At 41.0% G+C, this 15,645-nt stretch overlaps 1 protein-coding gene and 1 long non-coding RNA gene across 6 annotated transcripts in view; both read left to right on the top strand.

Annotated features, from left to right (window-relative positions):
* Positions 1 to 15,645, top strand: part of BAZ1B (bromodomain adjacent to zinc finger domain 1B) — a 51,926-nt gene that overhangs the window by 8,868 nt on the left and 27,413 nt on the right. For all 5 annotated transcript variants that reach the window (XR_007506226.1, XM_049801824.1, XM_049801823.1 and 2 more), the window contains 5 exons: positions 156 to 300; positions 1,194 to 1,392; positions 5,435 to 5,556; positions 6,416 to 6,613; positions 9,836 to 11,531. Coding sequence is in view for 4 of the 5 variants with exons in the window: in XM_049801824.1 (XP_049657781.1) it covers positions 156 to 300; positions 1,194 to 1,392; positions 5,435 to 5,556; positions 6,416 to 6,613; positions 9,836 to 11,531 (2,360 nt within the window). In the remaining variant the exon portion in view is untranslated. The remainder of the gene's footprint in view (positions 1 to 155; positions 301 to 1,193; positions 1,393 to 5,434; positions 5,557 to 6,415; positions 6,614 to 9,835; positions 11,532 to 15,645) is intronic.
* Positions 6,620 to 8,381, top strand: LOC126039151 (uncharacterized). The gene is made up of 2 exons (XR_007506227.1): positions 6,620 to 7,437; positions 7,548 to 8,381. It is a non-coding gene; the product is annotated as an uncharacterized LOC126039151 (long non-coding RNA).

Here is a 15,645-nt window from a genome sequence, read left to right as displayed (position 1 = left end):
GCACCAAAAAGCTCTTGGATGTTTGCATGCTAATGTGGCATCTACCTCAAACGTTGTCCTGGCTGTCAGTGTTCCCGGAATTGTGAAATGGGAGGCTACTTTGCATTTTGGCTTTTATTCCCTGAATAATGAAAACTTCTTATGTGCTTGCTCAGCTTGAAGGAGGAGTTCCCCACCTGGTATGAGAAACTGGTACTGGAAATAGTTCACCACAACACTGTATCTTTGGAGAAGTTGGTGGATGCAGCTTGGCTGGAGATCATGACCAAATTTGCAGTGGGAGAAGAGTGTGACTTTGAGGTAAGTATCTGGTTTGCATTTTGTCCCAGAGCTAATTTTGGATATCTAAAGGCAGGAGATGAGAAGAATATGTTAGCCACTTACATTATCAGAAAGATGGTCAGAATTTCTTCTCTGTAGAATCCCAGTGGCAACACCTGCTTTTGAATGCAAAATGGTTCCATAAGCAGATGCATGTGGATGACCCATACTGATGGCAAGAGAAAAATGACTGATCAGGGAGGGGGGAATACAGATATATTTGTTATACTGCTTAAATATATGATTGCCTGTGTATATATTTAAGTATATGTAAAAATACATGTCTTAATTAAAATAAGTTAAAAATTACAATCTGCTGTAGTCCTTTCACCTACCAGGTTCCCAGAAGGAGTAATAGTCTTAAACTAATGTAGCTTGAAGTCAACTGCTTACAATCTCTAACGATGCTCTAACGATTAGAAAATTCCCTGCAAAACTGGGAATAATGGGAAAGTCTCAAACTTGTTAAAAATAACAGAAAGTTATAAAATGTTCTCTGTTAGCAGCCTGTTTAGGAGGTACTCTCTCAACTGAGGCTGCTGAGAAGAACATGCTTGCACCTTGTACACACACTCTTTCCTTAGGCTGAGAAAGTAGGATTATTAAACACTTGGAAAAACTTGTGGGTTGGCAGTTCTCTCTTAGCAATTTGTACAGAACTTCCAGGTAGGAGTAGTAGAATTAAATCCTGTAATTGTTTCATGAGAGGGATCATGGGCTTCTCTCAAGGACAATATCAGTTAGGTGTTTTGCCAAATTATGGTTTGCCAATTTAGGTCATCTTAGCTGCTTTTTTTCCTTCCTTGTAATGTTAAAGCTCATTAGGTCACGTGTCTTGCTCAGATTCAGTTTCCATCAATATTTCTGTGCAGGTTGGTAAGGAGAAAATGTTGCCTGTGAAAGTTGTGAAAATACATCCCCTGGAGAAGGTTGATGAAGAGGCTTCAGAAAAGAAATCGGACGGAGCCTGTGATTCCCCATCCAGTGACAAGGAGAACTCCAGCCAGGCAGCCCAGGACAACCAGAAGGAAGCTATCCTGAAGGAGGATGACAGCAGGAGGGAAAGTATGAGTAAGTAGTAAGACAGCATGCCAGTAGGTAGCACCTGGAAGTGAGTATTTGAATTTATGTACATCTTGGGCCTGGGCTGTGAACGTTATATGTGATGTTTAAACAGTGTTACGTAATGAAAATCCTGAAACTGTTATTGTTAGTGGTGCAGCTTTGGTGACATCAGTGCTGTTGGCTTTCAACTGTTCTTGCCTGTTTTAAAGCAGAAAATGTGCTGTCATTCTAAGGTGTAATACTGAAAGCTATACATGAAATGTATAAGCTTCAAAAGTATAACAAGTGTATTTAAAAAAAAGGGGGGTGGGGGAAGGGGAACAGAAAAGGTTAATGCAGAATCATAAAGTTCTGCTGTGATGTTCATCCTCAGAACGAACATCTCTAGTTCTAAAGCCTGTTCTGCAGTCATTCTCTCTCATGTCCCCAGCTGACATTAAAAATTAGTTCGTTTTTTTTTATTTTGGTTTATCCCCTTTCCAATTTTCAAATGCTGAGACAAAATTCATGCAGAAAAATGCATATTAATTTTCTTCTAAGGGTTCAAAATAAAGCATGCTTTGAAACATTGTTCCCCTCTTTCATATCTGTTCCTCCTTGCTGCAGAGCTAAACAGTGGATGTCCAAGGCTTTTCTTGACTCTGAGAAGGTACTGTTGAAAGAGGAAAAAAAAGTTTCATGTCCTGTGTAACTTCTTAAAAATGGAATTATAAGATTCTTTAAAAAGAGATTTCAAAAAGTGTTTTAAAACAACCAAAACCAAAACAACCCCACAGCGTAGCTCTAATCTCGATAGCTTAATTTTAAATGCACATAAATGTAATAAAATTCACATTTGTAAATAGCCACTCCAAAACCTGGGGAAGGTGTATATAACCTCCTCTAATATGGAGAAGAGGAAACTCAGAAAACAGCCCACTAACAGCAAAGTCAGGAGTGGAAAACAAGTTCTACCAAGCTGTAGTCCCAAGCATAATAATTGTGAACTGTTTCTGATTGGTACCAGAAAAACTTATGAGCTGTTTTGATTTCATTGCAATGCTCTGTATAACCAGGAAGAAAAAAAAAAAGTTTTGCAGAAACAGTCTGGCCTTATACTCATCCTTTGAAACAGTGATAGTGCTTGGAGAGGTACTAATGGCTGCTTTTGTAAAAAAATTTTTTTTTGAGTGGTAGCTCTCTCAAGCTACCTCGTAAAAGGCATAGGAAGTAGCTTTTACTTTAAAAATGCTCGTTGCCTAAATTTACAGCAGCGTTTTTGGGCTTGGGTGTTAGTCTACCATGATATTTTGTTCAGTGGTGTGCAGTATTCTAACCATCTGTGTTCAGCTGTGCTCTTAGAGACACTGCCAGTATAGTGCTCAGAGATTGGAAGAATACTGCAGGAATGGGGATTCCTGAGCCTTTTTCAGTCTGACTCTGCTGATTATCTGGCTTGTGTTTAGTTGCCTCTATAAACTGGGACTGTCCTACCTTTTCTGTAAAAGATGAACTTCAACATTTTCAAATCAAGGATGCTAACAGAGTCATAATGTAATCGGTAAAAGCAGTAAGCACTTACTCTTTTTAACTCTTCTCCTTGTGCATATGCATTTATTGAAAGGAAATTTTATTGCTAATGATTTTATAATCTGCGTTATAATAGAACATGAGTTCACAGTCAACTCATTACTGAATCTATATTCCAGAGTCCATTAAAAGAACTATGTACCATTTGTTACATTTATACAACATACTACAGAAGTAGTAAAGACTTGCTTTCATTTAGTGGGTTCAGGCCCTGAATTGCACCTGCAGGAGGCTGTGTACAGTAGCTGGAGGTATCTAGCCACATGACTTCTTCATTCTAATAATTTGCATGCTTGACCACTAGTAAGATGCGTTGAGGTCACTACACAAGAGTGGGCATTTAGAAGCAATAACAGGCTCTGCATAACTGTGTGACGTAAGAGCTGTATCTTTCTGTGCACACACGAGGGGGCAGAGTTAACCTTAGCATTTTTACTAATATTTAGGTCAAACTTGCTGATTTTGTTGGAGAGAATAAGGGGCAGAGGAAGAGAGCTTCAGTCTCTATTTAGGAGTCTACTGTGCTTCAGAAGCTATAAATAAGGCTTTATACCAGCTTTATTGCATCATACATGCAGTCTGAAGTGGCTTTGTATTTTTAGTTGCTTAGGAAGTGAACTCTGGAAAATCTGCAGAAGTGAGAGGAAAGGCTAGTTTTTCCTGAAAATGGATGGTGGACTACTGAAGGCAGGTTCTGCAGCTTGAGCTGTACTTGGACCTAATAATGCTTCCGAAAAACCAAAATAAGTGGTGAATACAAGGAGACAACAGCATATGGATCCTTTAAGAGGTTCCAGTAGTGTAGTGAATGTAAGTTTTATTTCAGTACAATACAACAACAAATGAAGTATGCTTTTTGTAAAATAACTTTAGGCAGGAATGTACAGTGATTTCTTCTTCCCAACCCCAGCATCCAGGTGCTGTTAGATGAAATCCAATGTAGTCATCCCTGGTTTTAGAATCTAGAAAGTAAATCACAAAAGGAGAGGTCACTTACAGGCCTGTTGCAGAAGCAGCAACGTTACAAGAGTCCTTCAAAGTCAGAGCCAGGACTAAGCAACACATTGTTATTTCTTATATATAAACTTACTCTGTGTGTTACGCACATCCAGCAAAGGTAACATTCAGCCACTTAAAATACACTGATCTCTGAAAGCAGACCTTTTACAGAGCTTGAAGTGTCTTGTATGTGACTTCCATTGTGCTGTTGAGCAGAAAAAGGTAGTTCAGTATTTGTGAACTTACCAAGATTTTTTTAAAACAAATGTTGAACCAAAGCAGGCAAAAGTTATGTCTCAGCCTGACTTGTGGTGAGAGGATTAGTCTGCTTTCACACATACTACTGCTGTTATGAAATTCAGTGGGGTTTATTTTTAAGGAAAACTTCTATAATGAGTGATGCTTGGAGCAGAGGATTCTACATTGCATTATCTAAAATGTAGCACTAATGTGGGAAGTAGCTGCACATTTATGTATATGGTGCAATGAGCTTGAAGCATCTGTGATCTGTTCCCTAACCAAGGTGACTGATTTGGAAGGCAGGGGGGCAGAACTTAGCTTTATGCCATGTAAGGTATAATGCTGCTGAAGCTTAAATGCTATAGGGCTTACAATGTGACAGTGATAGATATCTATATTTAAAAATCTGACTTGGGTCTAATATCTACTTGTATTCTGCATATACTTAGTAGATAATTATTCTCATCTATCATGCTTGCTTTAGTGCTTTCTTTGAGTCATAGCCACAGACATAAAAACATTTGGGGATCGCTTTCTTCAGTAAGCTTGGATTTTGTCTTAAATGATTAACATTTGCATCCTGAATATAGAAATAATAGACTCAACACCAGCTGGCAAGAAGATGTGATGCCTTTGTACTCTTTCAGTTACATCTCTTTTGAGAGTAAAAAGACTGATTGTATAAGTATGCTTAAAATCTCCAGCTAAACTAGCCCATAGACATAGGGCTTGTAACTATAAAATACTTAATGGCCACCAAAGTTAAATGATCTTAAAAGTTACTTTAAATTAAAGTCGGTAATTCCTGCAGTAGAATTATTTCAAATATGGCATGGCAGAGACAGCTAGGGCTCTTGGCAGGAGCTCCCTAAGGTTACTGGCTAGGTTATGAAACCTGTCCCCCTTCATGAATTTTACAGGCATTTTCTCCCTTTACACAGGTAGTTGTGGCTTACCATCTGTAGAGAAATGGGTTTAAATACTGCAAGTGGTCCTTTATACTCCTTGAAGCTAGGTGTTACCTCCTACTTCAGAGCTATTTAGGCACTCCGTTCCCAACCTGCATCTTCAGGATATTTCTAAAACCTGATTTGGGATTTTATCCTGATGTTGTAGTTTAACCAAACACCGTATAGATGGCAAGGGGTGGGGTGCCCAGTCCAGCAATGATCTGGATTCTTTAACTTTTTTTTTTGGACTCTAATACTAAGACACTTAATGTCTTACCTTGTTTTATCAGATGATCGAGCACGTAGGTCTCCTCGGAAGCTTCCCACTTCTTTGAAGAAGGAAGAAAGGAAGTGGGTTCCACCTAAATTCCTGCCACACAAATATGATGTCAAGCTGAAAAATGAAGATAAGGTGAGTTGCCCATTTGAATCCTTTCTGTTATAACATGAATATGCAAGTTTAATTAATCACTACTGGTGTGTCTATACAGCCCAATGTAGTACTTGATGCCGGGGTCATGGTATTGGAATCAGGATGGCTGTAGTTGTCTGTGAGGCTGGCTAGCCTGGCTGTTATGTAATTGGGTTTTGTGCATGGAGACACCTGACAATTCCCTAGTACCACATGCTGAGTCACAGTGCTATGGTAGCTTTAGAGAGGTTGCTGTTAACTGGTTAATCTCTGGTCAGGCAGTTAATGAAACTTGGTCAGAGGTAGACTAGTTAAATCATGAGCGGCAGTTGCTGCTTTTGTTCTAACTGAACTTCTCTGACAGTCGTACGTAGTTGTGCTTTAAGAAGCTCTGTGTAGCTGCAGCACTGCTGTGTGCTTTTTGTCATCTCTTTGCTAATTTTCCGAGAGAGGCAGTGCTGACCTCAATTTAATGAGTACCACTAGCAGAGTTACTCCTCTGGTCTCAGGAAAAAAATCAAAACAAACATTAATATGTAAAAGCTTTGAAGTTAGTAGTAAGCAAAAGCTGGAGGAAGGTCAGAGATGAAGTAGTGGGCTTTGGCAAGAAATCTGCAACATAAAGTAACGTTTTCTACTTTTTTGGCTAACTGAATCTCCTGCCAATCTCTGTTGTGCATCTTGGTTCTGCATGTTCTGTTTGGTTTGTTTTGAGTCTTTGCAAGAGAGCTTTGAAAGAGTGAAGAGTTTGTGGACATAAAGCAGTACAATTGTCCTTGCTCCTTTTAGCCATATGGTATGTACTTATAATGTGGTTAGAAGTTAAATGTTAACAGTTTGTCTGTTTGTTATCTCCAAGATCATCAGCAACGTACCAGCAGATAGCTTAGTCCGTACAGAGCGTCCTCCCAACAAAGAGATCCTGAGGTACTTCATCCGTCACAACGCGCTACGGGCCGGCACATGTGAGAATGCCCCGTGGGTAGTGGAGGATGAGTTAGTGAAGAAATACTCTCTCCCCAGTAAATTTAGTGACTTCTTGCTTGACCCACATAAGGTAAGAATTCCTAAAAGTACCTCCTCTGCTTTCTCACCCATTCCCCACCCTTAAACAGTCTTGGTAGAGACTTCAGTGTGCCAGTTGGATTTTGGTGCTCCCAAGCTTACATCAACTTAGATGCAGAGCAGGAAGGCCCGCTCTTTTGAAGATTGACCCTTTGAGAGGTGACACAGCTTGAATGTCTGAAACAGTGGTCTACTTTGAAAATTTGAGGTGTAACTACCTTTTCTTGATTTTTTTCCAATAGTTTGCATTACTTATCTACAATTAGAGACATGATTTTCTGGTGTAAGACAAATGGAAGAGCTATAGTCCTTGCCTGGTAACATCAGTTACTGGGCCTTTTTCATGGTTACAATGCAAGAGTTGGATGTTGTATTGGCTTTGTGTGGCAAGGTTTTGGTAGCAGGGGGGTTACAGGGGTGGCTTCTGTAAGAAGTTGCTGGAAGCTTTCCCTATGTCCGACAGAGCCAATACCACCTGGCTCTGAGACGGACCTGCTGCTGGCCAAGGCCGAGCCAATCAGCGATAGTGGTAATGCCTCTGTGATAACATTTTTAAGAAAGAAAAAAGGTTGGGACAGACAGAAACAGCAGCTGGAGAGAGGAGTGAGAACATGTAAGAGAAACAACCCTGTAGACACCAAGGTCAGTGAAGAAGAAGGAGGAGGAGGAGGAGATGCTCCAGGTGCCGGAGCAGAGATTCCCCTGCAGCCCGTGATGAAGACCATGGTAAGGCAGGCTGTCCCCCTGCAGTCCATGGAGGCCCACGGTGGAGCAGTTATCCACCTGCAGCCTGTGGAGGACCCCACGCCGGAGCAGGTGGGTTCCTGAAGGAGGCTGTGACCCCATGGGAAGCCCGCGCTGGAGCAGGCTCCTGGCAGGACCTGTGGATCTGTGGAGAGGAGCCCATAGAGCAGGTTTTCTCGCAGGACTTGTGACCTCATGGGGGACCCACGCTGGAGCAGTGTGCTCCTGAAGGACTGCACACTGTGGAAAGGACCCATGCTGGAGCAGTTAATGAAAAACTGCAGCCCGTGGGAAGGACCCACGTTGGAGAAGTTTGTGGAGGACTGTCTCCCGTGGGAGGGACCCCACGCTGGAGCAGGGGAAGAGTGTGATGAGTCCTGCCCCGAGGAAGATGAAGCAGCAGAAAATAATGTGTGATGAACTGACCGTAAACCCCATTCCCCATCCCCCTGTGCCGCTGAGGGGGGGTTGGTAAAGAATCCAGGAGTGAAGTTGTGCCCGGGAAGAAGGGAGGGGTGGAGGGAAGGTGTTCTGAGGTTTGGTTTTATTTCTCATTACCCTACTCTGGTTGATTTGTAATAAATTGAGTTAATTTTCCCCAAGCTGAGTCTGTTTCGCCCATGACAGTTAATTGGTGAGTGATCTCTCCTGTCCTTATCTCAACCCATAAGCTCTTTGTTATATTTTTCTCTCCCCTGTCCAGCTGAGGAGGGGGAGTGATAGAACAGCTTTGGTGGGCGCCTGGTGTCCAGCCAGGGTCAACCCACCACAGATGTGTTTGACTTCATGATTCTTGGTTCTTGTATGGTGCTTGATTGAGTGATGGCAGATAAAACAAATTCTGTACTGAATACTCTGAGTAGCAGGGATGTTTTTTTTCCCAGCCCTTTGTAATGACCAGCCAAATATACTGGTAACTGAGTAAATGTCGTATCATGAAATCTGCTGGTTTAAAATTCATCTTTGGATGTAGAAAGCACCATTTTGTTCATTTAATAAACTCGCTTTTTTTCATGGACTTCGTCTTTGTCAAGCATTGTTCTAAAACTAGAAGAGAAATATTTGCTATATCCCTTTTTGCTCAGTAGGAGGACAACACCTCATTCTAGCAAGCTTCTATTGACTCTTCTGAACACTTGTAAATTTGCTTAAAAGGAAAAATAAGTTCTTCATATTTGAGCTGTGTTTACCCTTGCTGTAGTATTTGGGATCACTGCCTTAAGAGAAATTAAAGTATTTGCTGGTGGTGTACAAACTCTTTTATTCAGAGCATTGATGGATGGAGGTGTTGTATAAGTGATAGTTATACATACAGTATAAGTTGTAGATCTAATATTTGTGAATTTAATTATCATGATTCGTATCTTTGCTGGATGCTTTTGGCTTAGGTAATTCTCTTCAGCAAATATTTCAACACAATTTTTGTAGAATGAAGTTATGCAGGCACTGGATTTGGTGATTGTGCAATCTTCAGTAAAAATTTCCCTAATGAGCTAATGAGAGCTCTTTAAACTAAAGTCTTCAAGAGGGAACATCCATGAGCTGGAAAATCTGAATATTCCTATAGTAGTCTTAAATTGATCGTGTTTGTGTATGTCTGTTCTTAAATAAATGCTTCTTAGATGCTTGCACCTTTTGCTGTGCTTACCACTGTGGAATTTTTTATTGCTAAGGAATTTCAAATTTTCAGCCCCTGTTTTCTGGTAATTTTATCCATAACCTAAAGGTTATATCCTTGTATTTTATTTTTCACTTCTTGAAATATATTAGTATTCTGGGTGCATCCTGAAACTGAATTTGAGATGCTGACGTAGTCCTGAAATCAGTCTCTGTTTGGCTCTGGATTAAACTGTTCTGTGCTTAAAGTATGCTGTCAGGTAGGTTATTTTAGCAGGTTAAAAACAGTCAGCTATTCAATCATGTTATTTCAGAATTGAATCCTGTCTCGCCTTCATTCTAGATACTTTGAGGCAATTCAGAAACCAGTCTCTAAACTCCTGTCACCCATCACTTCTGTGCTCCTTCAGTTTTCCTCTGGGTGGTGTGCTGGGTGGGGTCCAGGACTGAACCCTACATGACTCAGTAAGATACCTCTGAGCAGAGGAATAGTTTTTGAAATTAATGTCAATATTTTGCAGGCAAACTGCCTTCCCACAACCTTTTAAGTAGAAGCAAAATGTTTTTATGTAATGTAGTAGGAAACATTTAAAATTCTTCGTAGTGTTTAATTTTATAAAGTTAAATGTGAACTTTCTGGAATGAGCTAATGACTTCATAACCAACATAGTGACTACAGTGCAGAATATTGAAAGCTGTTGTAGAAGCCTGTCACCCTTAAAATATTGAGTACTCCTTGTTCACTGGAAAAATATATTAAAAATAAACATAGGCAAAAAGAATTGACAGAAAGGATCTATATTACCTTTATTTTTAAATATTAATATAAAAATCATTCTTTCTTTAATTTTAGTATATGACTCTCAACCCCTCAACCAAGAGGAAGAGCTCTCGATCACCTGACAGAAAGCCTTCTAAGAAATCCAAAGCTGATGGATCATCCCTGGGCCAGCCGCTGAGCCCTACTCTGTGGTGCCATGTGCATTTGGAGAAATCTATTATTGGTTCTCCACTGAAGATGAAAAACTCTAAGAATTCAAAATGTCCTAAAGAGGAGCTGGAAGAGGTGATGAAAATCGTGTCACCTGCTAAACTCGGTTCTAACTTTCGCATTCCAAAGAGGAACCGACTGGGAAAGGGCAACAACAAATCCTTGGACAAAAAGCAGAGAGGCAAAAGGGTTCTGAATGGGCAGAAATCATCAGGAAAATCAAAGTCTCCTAGGAAAGGCTTGAAGACCCCCAAGATGAAAATGAAACAAATGACACTACTGGACATGGCTAAAGGTACCACTAAGGTGTCCAGGGCTCCCAGGAGTTCTGGAGGCACCCCTAGGTCTTCCAGCAAACCCCAGAAACATCTGCCTCCTGCAGCACTCCATCTCATTGCTTATTACAAAGAAAACAAAGACCGGGAAGACAAAAAAAGTGCTCTTTCCTGTATCATTTCCAAAACAGCTAGGTTGCTCTCAAATGAGGATCGTGCCCGTCTCCCTGAGGATTTGCGAGGGTTAGTACAGAAACGCTATGAGCTTCTAGAGCATAGGAAGAAATGGGCCACCATGACAGAGGAGCAGCGAAAGGAGTACATGAAGAAGAAAAGGGAGAAGCTGAAAGAGAAACTGAAGGAGAGAGCAAAGGAGCGGAAGGAGAAGGAGATGAAGGAAAAACTGGAAAAACAGAAAAGATATGAGGACCAAGATCTTAAAGGGAAAACCTTGCCTACTTTTAAACTGGTTGATACTCCAGAAGGACTTCCTAATACGCTCTTTGGGGACGTCGCTATGGTGGTGGAGTTCCTGAGCTGTTACTCAGGGTTATTGATGCCAGATGCTCAATATCCAATTACGGCAGTTTCCCTGATGGAAGCACTTTGCGCAGAAAAGGGAGGCTTCCTTTATTTGAACCGAGTACTGGTCATTCTCTTGCAGACCCTGCTGCAAGATGAAATTGCTGAAGATTATGCTGAGCTAGGAATGAAGCTTTCTGAAATACCACTTACTTTGCATTCTGCTTCTGAGTTGGTTCGCCTGTGCCTACGCAAGTCAGATGTGCAGGAGGAAAGTGAGGTCTCGGATAATGTAGATGAAAGCAAGGATTTGGCAGCTTTTGAGGATAATGAAGTACAAGATGAGTTCTTGGAGAAACTGGAGACATCGGAATTCTTTGAGTTGACTCCTGAAGAGAAATTACGGATACTTGGAGCACTGTGCCACCGGATTCTAATGACTTATTCGGTGCAGGACCACGTGGAGGCAAAGCAGCAGACGTCGGCTGAGCTGTGGAAGGAGCGCCTAGCTATCTTGAAGGAAGAAAATGACAAGAAAAGAGCAGAAAAACAGAAGCGAAAAGAAATGGTGGCCAAAACCAAGGAGAATGGGAAAGATGAGAGTATGATGGGAAGAAATGAAAAGAAAAAACCCGAGATGATGAAAATAGAGCACCGGGTAGAAATAGAAGCTGATGATATGATAAGTGCTGTGAAGAGCAGGCGCCTTCTTGCCATCCAAGCCAAGAAAGAGAGGGAGCAACAAGAAATACAAATGAGAGGTAAGAAAAATACAAGAAGGGCAGAACATTTATTCCCCTCTACTCAACACACAAGTTAATGGCAAAATTGACAGCCTGTTTTCAAAAGCATTACCTGGTTTTAAGGGATTTACTCACTGGAGAAGTGTAATTCAGCTGCTATGGTTCCTATGGCAGCTTAAAATCTGGAATATTAAGAAAAAGCAATAAATGCTTTTGGATTTTTATCTGTGGGCATCTTTTGTCCAGTACCTTTCTAATCCCGTCAGGCCCGGGAAGGCTGGAAAACAGAAAATCTGTTTTGGGGACAGAAAACAAACAAAAAACCTTGTCTGCCTTCAAACATCTTCTGGCTCTTATGTACAGAGGAAATATTTCCTGCCTAAAAGCTAGTTCCTACAGCTGCTGCTGGCCTTGCTGCCATGTGCATTGTCAGGTTGATGCTAGGAGCCCTTCTCCCAGATAAGGACTTAGGCAATAAATTTCAGTTTAGAGTTTCTCACTTTAAAGAATTAGTTATGGAGTTGTATAAATATAAACTGCTCAAACCTTTATAAATCACGAGTTGCAGTAACAAACTTTGTATGCCTCTGTGTAAGTAGTGCATTTTGCGAAGGAGTATGGAATATGAAGAGCAAAATACTTTGGAATTGCACTTCAGGGATTTTTTTGGTTGTAAATGTGGGTACTGTGCAGGTGGAAGTGGACAGCATAGCTCATGTAGGTTGTTATTTCACTTCTGAAACAGTTACGGGACAAGCATCCTGCATGGAGCCTGGCTTATATGCCGTAGCTGAAATCTGGGATTATGTGTTCTAGGAGACCAAGAATAGGTAAATAACATGGAATACCCTGAGGCTTCTAAGGAAGTAGACTGGGTACAACCATGCCTCCCATTGAAAGTAAATAGACTTTTCAGATCTTCTGTTACCAACTGTGAGTCTCAGAAGTATCAATAAACTGCTGAAGATCTGGAGTGCTGTCCTACTTCAGAAAAACAAAATACCAAATATCTAACATGCTGTAGCTGAATGGCCTCTTAGCCCCAATTCTTGTAGCATTCCAGTTGTTTGACAGCAAGTTCACGTTCATGATAAGATTTTACTTAAATACGGTTTGGACACTACTCCTTAGGATACTTCTTGTTGTTCTCACTTTATAGTTTGTACTAGCTATATATGAAGAAGAGCAATATTACATTGATAAGAGTAATTTGGCTTGCATGTTGAGGAAGTTTGATTCATTCTTTTGGACTTCACAAGGAAAACTAGGTCTCTGGCAGGGAAGGAAGGATTAAGCCTTTCAGTAAGGTTTGAATTCATATTGCTTCCTTTCCACATATCAAACCCCAACATTTCAGGCATCCAGGGCTTCTTTTACCTGTTAAGCAGTTGCTACCAGACAAAAAGGTACCCTCAACATACCAAAGATCTTGGTTAATGTTGATGATGCAGTAGTTAGGGTTAGCAGCTGGGAGCTAATCTGTTCTGGACTTCAGAGGAGGACTTGGAGGCTGGTATGGTTTCAGTATGTGAAAAATAGTTCTGGATGACCCCAATGAGAACTGATCAGTGTGCTCCTACCATCACACAGGCCTTCTGGGGGCTTTTTCAGCCTACTGGCTTTCACACCACTTCAGTTGCATGTGCTTTTAATAATGTTAGTATCTCTGGGGGAAGTAAAAGAGTAGTTGCTGACAAAACACCTATTGTACAGTGATTCGATATTCATATATATGAACCACTGCACAATAGATGTTTTGTCAGCAACTATTATTTTACATACATATAGATAAAGATCTCAGTGGTTTCTTTTTTGCTGCTCTGGTAACATCTGTAACACTGGGAGCACTAACCTCTTTTACATTAAACCTACCAAGATTGCAGCCAGTGCAACCAAGCTAGTCTCAGCTCAAAAAAGAACCCAGTGTAAGAAAGCATAAATGTATTTTTCTGTTCTTTCTTGACTTCAAAAGAAGTCAATACAGAACTCCCCACTGAGAGAACATGATATCTGTATTTTCTTGATAGTAAGAGTCAAGTCATTTCATTTCTGTGTTACTGCAGCACTTACTAATTGTTCTTTGCCTGATCACTCCATGAAGCAATAGCTCCCACATAGTCTGTTGGAGGAGAATGGAGAGCTGGAAGCTTATACAGCTAACAAAGCCTGCTAGAGAGGAAAATACCAACTGAGACTAGCGTGCCATCACAATTGAAGATCACATGGGAGGAGGAACCCTTTAGTATGGTGTCTTCGTTCTCATTCTGTTTGAACAGTTTCGGCATATGACTAAATTTCTGTTCTTGCCTTGCCTCTTCCTTAGTCTGGCACTTGATGGTACCTGCTGCAACTGGTCTTTACAGTTGCACAGAAAAAAATACCTGTCTCATGAATGCCCACAATATCCCATGTCGTAAGCATTGCCACAGCTGGCACTGTGGCTTGTTTTGGTTGAAGTCTTGGCTTTTGAGGCGAGGGTACTGAGGAGAGTGAAGTGTGACTTGTGCTAGCATCAGGTGACAGCAGCAAGTCTTGAGAAGGTGTCGGAGAAAAATTCTGGGGGAATCGTATTACCTCTGTCTCCTAGTGGAAGGTGAGAACAGTACTTCCTGTAATATTGGTCTCCTGATGTGGTTTGCAAGACTCAGATTTAGGTCATGTGATGCATTTGGTGCTGTGAGAGTGGCTATTGCTAGTTGTTCTGATTTCAATACTTTGATGGAGGGGAGGGGTCATAAGGTTTAGGGAGGAGTTGGTATTTACAGATATATGGGTGCAGGTGCTTGTGTCTGGCAGGTATGGATTAACAGGACAATTTTGCCATGCTGCAATGAATGTAAATTGTTATGCTGTTACTATATTATTATATAGAAGCTGGTATATTGAGTTGGTGTAACAAATGCAAAGGTATGTTTTTCAGTATGTCTCCTCTAATCAGTCAGGATTGATTACATTGGCAGGACTTCAGACACTTACCAGGTATTTACTAATCAACTGTTATCAAACCTGTCTTTATACAGAAAATGGCTGCAAGATGAAGAATAGGTTAGTAGCCTTGGGAAGAGTCCTAGCAAGAAGTTAGCTTTCTCCCTAGGACAGCAGCCAACATATGTTATCTATATGCTCACTTTTACCTGCCCCAGTCCACCTCACCCCTTCCATATGGTCTCATTACATCTGCTTCAAACCCTGCTTTGTGATGTAAAGATAAGTCTTCATTTCTTCATCCTTTTTATTTTTTCCCTCAAGTTTTCTCCAGACACAAAAGAATGTTGCCCATAGCCTTTTGTGAAAGTTGTGAAGGGGTGATGTTTTTCTTAGATTGAGATCAGTCTCTGAAGAGCCAGTGTGACTCAGTTTCATGTTTTGTTCCTTTTTGTTCAGACAGTTCTTGGTGGAAGTACACCTATTCTTCAGAGATGGGCAAAAGTGTAGAGACTCTTGAACCATCATGAGGAGCATAAATCCTGTTGACCTTAATGTTTTGTCTTGTGGCAGAAGCTCCCTTCCTTCTTGCTCCTTAACTAGACATGTGGAATGACATCTTTTATTCTGTAAGGCTTTTGCCAGGGAGCCTGTGATGCCAGGATTTAGGCCACTACATATTTTTCTTCCCTTCATTTTTTTGTCAACAGCAATGGATATTGAGAGCTACTGAAATTTCAATACCCGAGGGTTCTATTTTAATGCTTTTCCACATCATAGCATATATGGGAAAGCATGAGGTGTTACGAGATGTGACTTGGTCACTGTTGTGAGACAGTTGTGCCTGGAAGAGGTCTCTGTTGTGCCAGATCTGTTTTTTTTGGTAGGTAAGGTTGTGGGGAGAGTGTTCCTCACAGCTGCAGTTGTGGAAATGCAGGTGTCCATTAGCCACGCTGACCTCTGTAGTGGGAGCGGTCCAGCTGTGACAACACTTGAGCTGGCCAGAGCAGAAGTCCTTGTCATATGCTGTGCTGTAGCTAAAGATCTTTGACCCTGTTGTTATATGGGATTGCACAGCAATGGATATCACTTTGTTGGTCTAGAATGGGAAATAATAATGAGGACTAATTCCTCCAGACAATTTTTATCCAGACTTTCCTCTTTCCTTAGCCCAGTTCATCCTTATGCCTTGACTTAATTCTTGAGT

Source organism: Accipiter gentilis, chromosome 6 (genome assembly GCF_929443795.1).
Source record: "Accipiter gentilis chromosome 6, bAccGen1.1, whole genome shotgun sequence".
In the NCBI taxonomy this organism is placed as follows: Eukaryota; Metazoa; Chordata; class Aves; order Accipitriformes; family Accipitridae; genus Astur; species Astur gentilis.
Note: the sequence above shows the minus strand (reverse complement) of the source record. Positions and strands in the feature narration are given on the sequence as shown.